Below are 14596 nucleotides of genomic sequence, written 5' to 3'. Positions count from 1 at the left end.
GTAAAGACATGGCAAAAGCCCTACTGAAGCAGTCAGACCAATCTTGACAAGCCCAGAACAGAAATGAAAACTCTATGATTGACCAATAATTAAACGTTCATTTGTTCTAAATGCTGTGTTTAATAACTATCGCAAATGCCAAATAGCTCCACCCTCGTGTAAATTCAGCCCAGGTGTATCACAAGTTAGCAGTCCATACATGGTTAGCAGTCCATACAATTAATTCCAATAAATCCTCTTAAAACAACAAATTTTGGGATTTCAGCATAGAATTCTCAATTCTTTTTAGGCTCCTATTGTTTCAGTAATATGATTACTGTTCAGTAGCCATGATAAAAAGCTAATTGACTATACCAATCTTCTGATATATTCCTTTTAAAAAGGAAGTAAAGAAAAAAAATTCTTTCTAAAGGTGCTTTCTTAGACATTCCCATTACTATTGTAACTTAAAAGTATTGTCACTTTGTTCTTTCCAGACACCCTGATGTTCTGCTCTTCAATGTGTCTGCATAGTGCAGTGTAAATTATTTTCCCTTCATACTGGTCTGACACTATCTCATTCTCCCTACGACCTCTTCAGTGCTCCATGTATCTGTATCTAGTTTACGCACATCTCATCCTTGCTTTCAAGGTGCTGTTCAACTCCTCTGTCCCTGCCTACATCTTAAACCTTGTTTCTCCCTACCCTCTACCTTTATAACTTGCACTCTGTCAATACTTGCCTTTATGCTTTTTGCCTTCACCGTAAGTGCATTCATGCCTTTTTTTTTCACATTGCCCCTTACATCTGATGTGACATCCCTGTCTTAATGTTTCAAGAGTCCCTCCTGAAAGCAAATACACTTGTTTGGCTAACTTTGCAAGCCTCATCTATCACATTTCAAAATCTGTTCTTTGAAATTTCAATATATATTTCATGTCATCTTCTGTATTTTTGTCACCTTGTTGCTACCTTCTCTTGTTTGTTTCCTGTGCTTGCCTATTACAGATTTTAAGCGCTTTGACGCAGGGGCCATCTCTTCCTTCCTGGAAATGCCATGCAAATTTATAGCACTAAGCAATAGAAACACTATGTTAGTTAATAGCCCTTAACTAGTTAATAACTAGTTAATAGCCCTTAATTTCTGTCCCTTTCAAAGACAGACTTGTAGGCACCATTCCCTGCCCCGCCCCCCACTTCCCTTCAGCACCCCTCAGCATTTAAGTCCAACATGGAAGTGAGAAGGCAACCAGCCCCTCGTTCAAAATAGAGTTTGCAGTCTGACACAGACAACATAGAGGGGCCACAATATCAAACAAAATTAATACGTTGTACAAAGACAGATTAACCAAATTGTCACAGCATGATTATTGAAATATCTTGATGGAGCTTATTGTAGGTTTTATTGTTTTCAGGCTTGTTAGAACACACACTCTGTGTAGTCACCCAATTGTCTAGGCCTGAATTTGGCAGTTACACAAAGAATCTCTCATATTGTCCTTAAAATTGATGACAGTGTGTTCTCACATTCAGTGGGATACAGGTCACCAGATATGGTTAATGTATTCATTTTATAGTTCCTCTTTCTTCTTTCCGAAGAACATCAGGAGAATAAGGTACGCTAGAGAATTGCTGATAATATTAGTCAAGACCGATAAGACCATGTCAAGAAGAGATGGATAATGTAACAAATTAAAGATTACCATTAATAAAGTTTTTATCTTCTCTCTAGAAACCAAGAAAGAAAGCAGTAGAAAGCTCCAGCAATAGTGATAGTGATTCAGGCTCCTCTTCGGACACCTCAAGTGAAGGCATTAGTAGTAGTGACTCAGATGATCTAGAAGAAGATGAGGAGGAGGAGGAGGAGGAGGAGGAAGATCAAAGCATTGAAGAAAGTGAAGATGATGATTCTGATTCAGAGAATGAAGCACAACATAAAAACAAGAATAAGGTATGATAGCTGTATAGTGATTGTACAGCTAGCAATTTTGTGACTGAAAAAAGAAAAGGAGTACTTGTAGCATCTTAGAGACTAACCAATTTATTTGAGCATAAACTTTTGTGAGCTACAGCTCACTTCATCGGATGTAGCTCACAAAAGTTTATGCTCAGATAAATTGGTTAGTCTCTAAGGTGCCACAAGTACTCCTTTTCTTTTTGCGAATACAGACTAACACGGCTGCTACTCTGAAAAATTAAACTCAGATTTGTACCAGCTGAGGCATTGTTTAAGAATTAATACTTGGCAGGGAAGAGCATTTCCTGGGAGTTAATGGCTTGCTCAAAGTAAAAAGCGCCCTTAACTCAGCTGGTTGTTAATTTCTAGGAAATGCTTGATCTGGAGGTAATTTTTATTATAAACTGGAAAATATATACTATATGTAGAGACAAATTAAGTACTTTGTGCTGTAAAGTTTAGTTGAACTGTATGTCACCATGGATACTGCATTCTGTTCATAGCTGCTCTTTTCTTAGTATACCCTTTACCCTACCCAAACCCAGTAAAGCAGGATGGGAATCTCAATATTCTATTCCCACAATTCTGATACATATTGGCTATTCCCTTCTTGTCTGCAGTTTCCAGAGGCAATTCAAAGTTGTAGCACAGCTTCGTGTTAGCCAGATCCTCTTCTCTAGCCTGCTGCCTGATCTTCTGCCTTTGTGGCAGCAGTCAAGTGGAGGTTCACTTTGCTCCCAAATTTTCTTTGACAGGTTGTTTTTTTTAATTTTTTTCAGACAGTAGCAAAAGTAAGCAGCCTGTCTTTCTTTTCCCTCTTGTGGATCAGACGTTGAGCCGTGGGGTGGTCTCAGCCACCCAGAACTGGCACTTCAGTGTCTCCCTGTGGGATTCCTCTGCCCCTTGCATGGCAGAGCTGTCATGCTAACATCAAGCTAAATCCAAGTGGTGTTCTGCAAGGCAGCTTTTACAGGCTCTTCAGAAGGCGAATTGTGCTTTGCCAGTTCTGAGCCAGCCAGCCCTTCTACTGCAAGTGCATAGGCTGTAAGTTGGATAGGCACTTCAGGTCCGCCCCCCCCCCCCCTTCCCAAGAAAGCACCACTCCAACATAGAAAAGCCCAATCTGTGGACACAAAGCAGAGCGGGGAGAGATTCCAATGACTAGGAGGACTTCAACCAGCCAGTCCAGGGGGGAAGTCTCAGGGCAGAACAGGACCAGAAAGAAAAAACCTGTAAAGGGCTCCAGGTCTCCCTCTAAGTTCCCTAGGGAGAGAAGCAGTGCTTGTACTCAGAGCTAGAATCAGGGAACTCTGGCAATGAAACCCCATTTCCCAGGTTGGGAGAGTGGGACCCTGAGGGGGAGGGCATGGAGGAAGATTTATCTGGAGGACTCAAAGCACTGCATAAAGCAAACCATAAAAGGTAAGCCCTAGCCACAGCTGAATGGCAACATCTGGAAAGAGGGCTAAAAAACTAAAAAATTCAAAAAGAGCAAAAAAGAAAGGAGATAGTATTAACCCCCTCTCCCCCCCCAAAAAAAAAACCCCCAACAAAAAACAAAGAGGTATTTGTCCTCTGACTCAGACGCCTCCGTCTCTACTGAGGAAGGGGAATGCTCAGATTCAGGCTCTGAGCAGGACGTGGAAAAAATACAAAAAAGGTTTTTTTCCTCTTAAAATGTTTGAAACAGTGTGCAGAAAGGTTGCAGCCATGATCCAGATCCAACCTGAGCAGGTGCTAGAGGGCAATCCTAAAGGCAAATACAGTACCTGCCTTCTAAATCATAATCCGAGACATCCTTCTAGAATGCGATCAAAGAGGAATGGGAAACCCCTGATGAGGGTAAATGCACTAGCAGGCATGCACTTAGGTATTATAAAGTGCAAGAACCAAAAAATGCCATTACAGATATACCACTGAGCAATGCTGCTGTGGCATCTTTAGCAAAAGATAGAGTAATCCCATCTATAGGGGATTTCTTCCCCAAAGATACAACTAATACAAAAAGATGGAAGCCATTCTCAGAAGGTACTTTGAAGCTTTGTTGGCCATACTTAGAGCATCTGTGGCAGCTACATGCTTTGCAGGAACCACAGTGTCCTGGCTGGAGGACCTTAAGGCCCTGAAGAACAGAGACCATCCTGAATTCCAGTATTTATTTGGCGTATGTAATCTGGTCAAACCAAGCCACAGCCTTTTTATTATGATTGGAAAACCTCCAGGAAGTTGAGTCATTTTGCAGTCCTCAACAATGTGCCTCCTGGTTTGTAACTGCCCACATTGACATAGTGGACTGTGTCTAAAACGTCACCGAAATTCTGCTGCAGTACAAATTCCATGTCTGGTATAAAACTGGTTGGTTCAGAAGGCTCCATTGCCTTCGAGGTAAATGAAACCCAGGTTGATGTTGAGTGGGGTATGAGACAAGATGATAATTTGTCATTTTCTCTGCAGACCATGAAGCTCTACCATAAATACCTCACCCAGTAAACTTATCCACGGGGGGGCCGTGAGGGCAGACAACCATGCAAGTCTTTAATTAATGGTAGATGTGGCGTATCACACAATTTCATCGAGTTTTGCTACGCTTTTCTCTCTGCGAACACTGGGTGGAGAAATATTGAATTCCAGTGCATGCTTAAGAAGATTTCCCGAGCAGCAGCCTTCGTGGCAGATGCCAAAATGGATACAGTGAGATTTTCAGCAGCCAGAGGCTCATGGAAGGTTGATGCTCATTCTAAACAAATTCTGGGTTCATCTGAAGTCAGAGGTTCTCTCCTCTTTGGGGGAAAGCTAGACAAAATAGTGGCAGAAAGCACTGCCAAACTCAAACAATCCTTTCCCATCCCACTTAGTGCTCTGAGATGGGACTACAAACCCAGAAACTTGAAAAAAATGCACCTTTCATCCGTCATCCTTACAAAAGTACCAGAGGAAAGACAACAGGTGTATTGGGGAAAAACCTGGAACCAGGGATTGGGTGAAAAATCAAGAGCTGGATCCACTGCCTCTACAAGCCCAACATAACAACAAAGGAATGTGCAGCCACCAAGAACTGCATCTAGAGGGCAGAATTTCTCACTTCTCAAAAAATATGGTCTTGATCAACCACAAGCAAGTGGGTGAGAGATGTACTGAATCACAGATACTCCCTCAAACTAAGGTCCCCACCCCATCCCATCTTCAGCCAGTCCCCCATCTTGAGCAACTTTGTCAAATGTAAGCTGGTGTCAAATGAAATCTCAAATCTCCTGGTCATAGGACCAAGAGGGTTTCCTCAGAAGAAAGATTCTTAGGACTACTTCATTTTCTTCATCGTCCAGAAGAGCACTGGGATGGAGGGGAGATAGTGTGGGTGGGATTCACAGCTGTTCTGGATCTCAAGCAGCTCAACAGGTGGATGAAGAAAATGAGATTCCACCCTAGCAAGTAACAACATCTAGCAGATGTTCCCATACGACCATCCCACTGTAGACTGCTGAGATTTTTCATGGCCTGCTACCAGTACCAAATGCTCCCATTCAGCCTCTTATTGCCCCCCAAGGTCTTTACCAAGATGTTGGCGGTAGTAATAGCCATACTCAGGTCTTAGGGCACTCACTTGTATCCCTTCCTAAATAACATGTTGATCAGGGCTCTGACCCAAGCAGTAGCACACAGTGTCACAATCTGGATGCTGGAACTGCTTCAAGCGCACAGATTTGTGATGAACATCGAGAAGAGCTCCTTGACTCGCTCCACACAGAGAATTCACCCGGCAATGGAAATAGACACTTCTGTGGCAAAGCTTTACCCATCGCTGGACAAATTCGCCAAGATCCAGAACCTGATATCCGTGTTGGTAAAGTATGCAAGGCTGACCATAGCTCATTGTCCACAGCAACTGGACCTCTTGGTTTCTTGTATAGGAGCCACCCTTTGGGAAAGGTTCCATATCAGGTGCCTTTGGGCCTTTCTTCTGAAAGTATGGAACCATTCACCAGAATGCATGCAAGATCAGGTCGGGTACCAAGCCAGGTGTTGAACACTATCAGATGGTGGACAATCCCATGGTACATCCACAAGGGTCTTCCCATATGCCTTCCAGACCCACAGGTACTCACGATCAATACCAGCCTGATGAGAGGGGGAATGCATCTGGGGCACAGGACAGTGCAAGGTACCTGAAACTTCAAGGAAAGGAACAAGAAAATCAACTTCTTGGACCTCAGAGCTGTCAAGCTAGCCCTATGGAAATTCCAGAACTATGTAGAGGGCAAACACGTTTTGGTCCAGTTGGGCAACATGACCACTGTGGCATATATCAGTAACCAAGATGGAAGAAGGAATGTTAACTCTACATGCAGAAGTGATGGAGATAATGAAATGAGTAAAGAGGACTCAGCACAGGAGATGCAGTCAACAACTCAGAATGGTGCCTGAATCAGGAAATCCTCACTCTGATTGTCAGAAGTTCAGATTTCTGGCAATTAACCTATTCACCAGTCACAAGAATACAAAGCAGTCCAAGAACTTCACAAGGGAAACAAACCCCAAATCCTCCCTGGGAATGAATGGTCTTTCACACAGAAGGCCAGAAGTTCTGCAATATGCATTTCCACTTTTTCCACTTCTAAGAAAGGTGATCCAGAAGATGAGGTGAGAAAGTCTTATCCCAAGTTTGCAACAGCTTTTCTGTTGGGTGCTGTCACTTTGGTCAGAATGAAGGCATGGAAAGATGGATTCACCTTAGGCAAGAATGATTCTGAGATTCTTAGTACCACTTTGTTGTCATGGAACACACAGTGGGGATAAAGCTGCCAGGTTCAGAAACTCATCTAGCAGATATAATAGTGACCAGAAAACAGGTTTTGATGGATAGGTAGAATGGAGATATTGATGTCAGTGGCTCAAAAAATATGTGGCTAGGGCTTTTAACACCAGTGGTAGGTTCCACTTAGGAAATATTGGTTTAGCCAGTGTGGCTGCTCTGAGAAATCTGGATACCTGAGGGTTCTCTGTCAAGGAACCAGAAGATCCTGTGAATATGACACTGTGTTGACACCTGGCAATATTGTGGCGGGCTTCATAAAGCAAGTCCAGGATAACTGGGTTACCAGGATCCTTAGGATTTTTGTTGCATTCTTAACACCATGAGCAAAACCTAGTCCAGAAGGAGGAGTAGGCCTTTAATGTTGAAGCTCGGCTGGAGGAAAGTACAGTTCCAATCACTTTGGAAGATCACCTCAGTGCAAGCTAACGCTTTCCTTTCAATAACCATGTTGTGAGTTGTAAATGGTCTGGATGAAGAAATGGGCCTGGGTAAATGATGCCTGGTCTCACTGGTAGCTGCAGTGCGGGTTCCAATTTCAGTGCTATCAGATTAGAAAACCATGTCTTTTGGCCAGTGTGGCGCCACCACCATTACCTCTTCTATCTGAGCACTGAAGATCTATATCAAGTGCACCTAACTGACAAGAAGATCGGGCTCCTTGTTTGTCACTTTTCATCTGAAGTGCCAAGGGCTCAGGTATCTAAGTTATTACTAGCTAGATGGATCAAGCTATGCATCATAAAGGCATACAGTGCGTCAAGTGCTCCTGTTCCAGACTTAATCAAGGCACAGTCCACACGGTCTGTGGCGACTTTGTGGCGGAAAGAGCTTGTGCTTCTACTACAAGAGATGTGCAGGGTAGTAAAGTGGTCTTCACTGATTAAAATCTTCATTAGACACTACAAAGTGGACTTAATGTCTTCTGCAGAAGCCTCCTTTGGCAGTAAGGTGCTGCATGCAGGGATTCAGTAATAGCATCGCCAGTTAATTCCAAGGGCTCTTCCTTATCTCATTCTGTATTTCCTATCCCTCCCTACGTCGGTTGGCTGTTCACTGCTTCCTATCTATATCAGAACTGTGGGATAGGCTGGGCTTGCGGAATGGTAAATTTCTTACTTGATGATTTCCTTTCTGCTACAGTGTCTCCCACAGTTCTACCCTCCCTGGCTAGCTTCCAAGCCAAGGGACAATGTTTAATTTTGATAGTTATGCCTGTAGGCTATAGCCTACTGTACGTAGTTTATTGGTTGGCTTTGAAGTTATTCTTACTTATCTTATTCTGTGAAGTTTTTACTCATTTTTGGAATGAATCATCTGGCAGCAGGTCAGAGAAGGGGGCATGGCTAGCACAGAGACTGTTACAGTTTTGAACTGCCTCGGAAAACTGCAGTCAGAAGCGGAATAGCCCATACATATCAGAATTTTACCATTCCATTAGGTTTATAATCAAGAATACATTTCAAAACTGATTTTTTTTGGCCTTATTTTTATATTAAACAGTGACTTCCTATGGGGAAAAGATCAAGCAATCAAATATATTGTAAGATTATTTTAAAATAAATGTGTTACCTTGTTTTGAGGAAATCGTAGTTGCTTATGGAGATTAACTATATAAAATGTTGTTTGTCATCTTAAATATTTAATGGGCTAGTGTATGTAATCTATACAATTTTGTAAAATATTTTACAGGTGCTAATGCATAGTGGTGTAACAGACATGAAAGCAGATGGACAAAAAACACATGAAAAGTCCCAGGAAAAGAGAACACACCAGCAGATACCTCTTGTGTCTGATTCCCAGACTCCCTCGTCATTCCAATCCCAGCAGAAGCAGCCTCAGGTTTTGTCACAGCAGCTTCCCTTTATTTTCCAAAGCTCTCAGGCAAAGGAGGAATCTGTGAACAAACACACAAGTGTAATACAGTCTACGGGATTGGTGCCCAGTGTGAAACCTTTGTCTTTGGTAAATCAAGCCAAAAAGGAAACTTATTTAAAACGTATAGTTCCTTCTCCTGATCTACTGAAAGCAGGGAATAAAAATACCTCTGAAGAATCTAGCCCTTTAACCAGTGATGTAAGATCAAAACGGGTGAGTAGAAATTGCTGGTTTAGCAATACTTGACTTTGTTCTACAGCCATAGTGTCTATATGCATGTCCTCCTTAACAAATTATAGCGTTATGTTTCTCAAGTCCTTTGTTATAAAATCCGGGTTTTGTGGGAGAATTATATTTGTTGTTTTAAATTACACAGGACTTAATCTTGGCATATTTTAAAAAAAATCTATGTGGATTTTTGAATGATGTTTATTAGTGAAGGTTATCTTTGTGGTTGAGCACTAATATCACTTTTAATGCTATCTGGTTGCCTTTTAGAACAGCTAATCTTAAACCTCAGGTAAAAGGTTTTATGTTCCTGAGTGTGTAGTGTAAATTAGCAGTGCCTTTTAGTATTCTGAAACAATAGCTTGGAAAAATCAACTCATATCCTAACATGTTCATGAAGTATCCACGGTAGTTGCTTTTCAGAAAATACTTGGTTTCAAGGTTGATTAGTTTCATACTCTGCAGACACTGGTCTCTTACAAGTCCACTGAATGTCAGTAGAATGCCAATGAAAGTGCCACACAAGGTTTACAGTAAGTCTCTGTGGCCCATATTGTGCAACCAGTGCTCATGCTGGTAAGCTCTTAGGGCCAGATTTTTAAAGATATTTGGGTGCCTAGAGATATAGATACGTGCCAAGTGGGATTTTTAAAGTGTATAGGCCACTAACTTCTATTGATATCCGTGGGAATTAGATATCTAGTAGCTTTAACAAATGTCAACCCTCATTGATATCAATAGAAGTTAGTGGCTACGGCATTTTAAAAATCCCACTAGTTACTTATCTATATTTTTAGGTCCTGAATACCTTTAAAAAATCTGGCCCTTAGTTCCACGAGTAGCCATTGATTCCAGTGAGACTATTTGTGTGAATGCTCACCAGTGTAATGGGGGGAAGCCCTAACTTAGCACTAAGACAGCAATGCAAGAATAATGTAGTGTGTTAGCGTTAGTCTCACCTGAAATCATTGCCCTAACCTAATGGGGGCTATGACATGGATATTTTCTGAAGGCAGCCCATAAAATGTTTGGCTCTCTTGGGAGTAGTCTCCAGTCCTTAATCATTGGGTTGGATTTTTGCATTGGGGGACCCTTGAAAAATTAGCAAAGGCAAAAACTTGGGAGTTTCTTCAAGCTCCAGTAGGGCTTTCAAACATTGACCTATGGGGGGAGGGGGAAAGGACCGTGACACTAATAATAAAACAATAGAAACTCATGTTTTAAGGCAATGTGTAAGGTCTGACATCCACTAAGGGCAAGTTTACATTTAAAATGCTGCACTGGCACAGCTGCAGCGCTTCAATGACGACGCTCTATGCCAAAGGGAGAAGAGCTCTCCCATTAGCATAGTTAATCCACCTCCCCGAGAGGCAGTACATATGTTGGCGGGAGAAGCTTTCTCCTCGGCAAAGCACTGTCTACAGGGAGGGTTAGGTCGGTATAACTACATCACTCAGGAGTGTGGATTTTTCATGCTCCCCCAAGCAATGTAGTTATGGCAATATAGGCCTGTCGTTTAGACCAGGCCGAAGAAAAGTGAGGCAATATTTTTTTCGTATCTTCTATCTTGACATCGCAGAATTCTGAGGAGTCTGAAATACCATAATATAATATCTTTAAAAAAAAAAAAAAACGCTAAAGACAGTGTAAGTGCATCTGGAAGGATTTCAGTTTGCTGGATTATGAAGGTTATAAACTTCCCGATTTGTTGCATCCCTGATAAGGATTTAATTCTAGTTAAAATGGATGGAATGGGATTCCCTTTGGAGCCTGTCAGTCCCGCTCCATGCACTCCAAAAAGGTTGTTGTTGAGTGACTTCAAGAGCATCTTTGTTTCCCTAATTAAGGGGTAATTATGCTGCCTTTGAGCATTTTCAGCCACTGCTCATCTCTATAACAACAACCTGGTGTTCTAGCATAACACTTTTGGAATGATCCCAGTGGTTCAACATATTTTTATTGATTCCTGTGTCAAACTTTGCTATTCCAGCCGTCTTCTTTCAATCTCCTGTTATTTTTAGTAGCCATTATTATTTTGTATTCTGTGTTATATTTATTATTTAAGATTTATGAATTGCCTAACAATTTGATTTGCATCCACTTGTATGACTTTTACTGGGTGTCAATAAGAAAACCAGGATTTTTTCTTTAATTGCTATGGAAATCTTATAAACGCTACATTGAGCATGTCCTGTTTCATGTAATTTTTTTTCCTATTGACTTATTTTCATAAGAGGTAAACTCTCAGTTTCCAGTTATAACTGTAGCAGGTGATAAGAGCGAAAATAGCTCTCCAGTCTGAAGTAGAAGCTTCAAAAGCTTGCACCAATACTCCTATCAGCTTAATATCTTGAATCCCTGGGTCAGCCATCTTTCTTTATTTGATTTATCATGAAACATCTAGGGAGAGTCTAGACTTGATACCTGATCATCTACCCAGCTCTCGAGCTACCTACCCTCCCACCTTCTAAAACTGCTTTTTGTGGATGCAAATAGTGAGGGCTAAACAAATATAATTTTCCCTGTGAGATGCAGTCTTTTTTTTATTTTGTTGCCTCTCTGTTTCTACAGGAACAGTATAAACAGACATTCCCAGCACAATTAAAGAAACAAGAATCATCTAAGAACCTGAAGAAGATTATCACAGCTTTGTCAAGTCCAAAACCAAGCTCTAGTTTACCAGCTCATCAGAAACACACGTCTCTAGAAAACAATCATTCTAATCCATTCTTGACAAATGCACTTTTAAGTAATCACCAACCCAATGGAGTAATTCAGAGTGTCATCCAGGAAGCACCTCTAGCACTTACAACCAAATCCAAATCCCAGCCCAAGATAAATGAAAACATAGCTACTTCTAGCAGTGCCCCTTTTTCTTCACTAGGAAATGTAAGTACATGTGGGAAAAAAACACCTGGTAACAGGACACCTGTTATGCCCTCTACCTCTCCTGTGTTACCAGGTCTGGGAAAGGAAAAAGCAGCCAGCAATAATGCAATAACAGCAGTGAAAACACAGCACCGCCTTCATTCTTCAAAATCTTTAGTGGAACAATTTAGAGGAACAGATTCTGACATTCCAAGTAGCAAAGACTCTGATGACTCAAATGAAGAGGATGATGATGACGATGATGACGATGATGATGATGAAGATGAAGATGATGAGGATTCTGATGATAGTCAATCAGGTTATTATTTGACTTTTCTATATAAAAAAATTAAAGATTTTATTCTAAATTTTTTATGAAGAAACACATCTCCCACAACTCCTTGAGTTGAGTTCTGTACTGCTTCCAGTCATGTCAACGGCTGGGTAAATTCACGATGATCTTGTAATGATACTAAAAGGCTTCCAGTCATGTCAACGGCTGGGTAAATTCACGATGATCTTGTAAATGATATTAAAACATTTGTTAATTAATGTATCCACAGACTTGAGGAATGCTAGAATGACAAAAAGCTACAATGAACAATTCTCAGTGTGCTGTTGGTTGTCCAGTTGTAACCTGTACTTGTTACTGTTTTCCCACAGAGTCTGACAGTAATTCAGAGTCAGATACAGAAGGGTCTGAAGATGATGATGAGGATGACAAAGATCAAGATGAATCTGATACCGATACTGAAGGAGAGAAAATGCCACTGAAACTGAATAAAACGACTTCCTCTCTGAAAAGCTCTTCCATCAGTCTCACAGCTCACTCTACACCACTTAATCTCCAAGTAGTAAAGACTCCAAGCTCTGCTCCTGCTGCCTTATGTCCTGAATCCCAGTCACCAGTTTTTCTTGGGACACCTTCTTCTACACTTACTCCAAGTACACACTGTGGTATCTTACTGTCTTTTATATAACAAAGTGTAGTGTCTGAGAAATGTGTCTCATAAATGTATTTCAAAAAGTGTAATCAAGATAACAGTGTCCATAACGTACAGTGTTGCAATTGGATACTGACCTTCCTCTCCTTTGCCTGACCCATAGAGGTACTGATCACCTGCAACTTCCACTGAAGTCAAACAGAGTTGTGGGTACTCAGCACCTTTCAGGACCAGGACCTGAATGCTAAGGTCAATTCATATGACCTTTATATGGCATTTATATTCAAAACATCTGGGGTGATCATTACTCTCTGTAAGCATTCTGGGAGGCAATGTGACAAATGGTGGATAGAGCACTAGACTGGGGCTCAGGGTGTCTAGGTTCTGTTCTGAACTTCGGACAAATCACTTCATCTCCCTGTGCCTCACATTCTCTGTCTGTAGAATGGAAATAATGATACTGATCTCCTTTCTAAAGTACTTTGAGATCTACGGTACAAGACCTAGGCAGTAGTATTTTTCTGTTCCCGTTACAGTAGAACCTTGCCAATCTACATACTGTAAACTGCACCAAAAACTGCCCATCTCACCACTCTTCACAACAGGAGTATTGACTGTAGTGACTTGTAGTATTACAAGTTTCATTATTTTTGCAAAATTCACAATAGACCATTTATTAATACATTTATGACACACTTTTAAATAAGTAAATTTTAAGTACACTTGGTGTTGTATTATCTTTAACTTTTTTTTGCGTAAATGGTCATTCCCTTACTTGCTAATTCATAATATTCAATAATTATCACAATGAGTCTCTTGGCTGCTAATTAGCAAAGTGCTACATATGTCTCATGAAAATACATGTTTTTGTTTTGTTTTTTAAATAAGGACGTTGAATCAGAAACCAGTTTATCCTCATATTTAGAGTGCAGTGAAATAAGAGTTGCTTGCTTAACCATTAATGAAAAGTTGTTTGCTGTTATGCAAGACTGGCTTTGAAATGACGTATTTTTATTTTTCTCTTTCAGTTAGATGCAAGCTTATTGGTTTTATAGTTTATAAAGATTTACTGTATCTTATGAATAACCTGAATTCTGATCCCCTGAAGTTTATATTGCTCTTCAGCAGTCTGATTGGCTGGCACTAGTTTTATTTAATAACATAAGTTTACACATGGTGCAAAAATTGGCATGTCCATGTTTGTCTATATTTTGTTTATATATGGAGCTGATATACGTTTTATGTTAAATGTTTTCTTTAGTATATGGTATAATGCTTTCTGCCTACTCAGATCCACCATTCTGGAATCAAAGGTTATTTTTTGTCCATCATATCATTAGTCAGTCACCTAAAAAGATGTGTTTCACCTTGCTTTCCTGTATCCAGTCTCCACTGTTCCTCTGTCTTTAGTTTACTTGCATCAAAAGTGCACACTCTTAGAAAGCAGTGTCCATGTATTTATTTTTTTGCCCAAAGCTGGTACTCAGTGAGAAAGGACATATGAAATAAATGTAAATAATACTATAAATACTTTAGTTTCTGATAAATTTGATATCTCTTCATTGCAAGGATGCCCACTTTTCATTGCATACTACAGAGGAGGTATAGTAGAACCTCAGAGTTATGAACAGCTTGGGAGTGGAGGTTGTTTGTAACTAAAATGTTTGAAACTCTGGAAAAGAAAGTGATGGTTGTTCAAAAGTTTACAGCTGAACATTAACTTAATACAGCTTTAAAACTTTACCGTGCAGAAGAAAAATGCTGCTTTCCCTTTATTTTTATTAGTAGTTTACATTTAGCACAGTACTGTACTATATTTGCTCTTTTTGTGTGTGTGTCTGTGTCTGCTGCTGTCCAATTGTGTACTTTCAGTTCCAAAAGAGGTGTGTGTAGTTGACTGGTCAGTTCGTAACTCTGGTCTTCATAACTCT

General features: G+C 40.5%; 1 protein-coding gene across 27 annotated transcripts in view; it reads left to right on the top strand.

The window, feature by feature from the left end:
• Positions 1–14596, top strand: part of BAZ2B (bromodomain adjacent to zinc finger domain 2B) — a 277230-nt gene that overhangs the window by 162898 nt on the left and 99736 nt on the right. For 26 of the 27 annotated variants that reach the window (XM_048869525.2, XM_048869524.2, XM_048869532.2 and 23 more), the window contains 4 exons: positions 1713–1931; positions 8440–8838; positions 11425–12040; positions 12385–12678. In XM_048869525.2, the coding sequence (XP_048725482.2) occupies positions 1713–1931; positions 8440–8838; positions 11425–12040; positions 12385–12678 (1528 nt within the window). The remainder of the gene's footprint in view (positions 1–1712; positions 1932–8439; positions 8839–11424; positions 12041–12384; positions 12679–14596) is intronic. The other variant, XM_048869517.2, reaches the window with a different exon arrangement.

Source organism: Caretta caretta, chromosome 11 (assembly GCF_965140235.1).
Source record: "Caretta caretta isolate rCarCar2 chromosome 11, rCarCar1.hap1, whole genome shotgun sequence".
Classification (NCBI taxonomy): Eukaryota; Metazoa; Chordata; order Testudines; family Cheloniidae; genus Caretta; species Caretta caretta.
The sequence above is the reverse complement of the archived record's forward strand: the minus strand, read 5'-3'. Positions and strand labels throughout refer to the sequence as shown.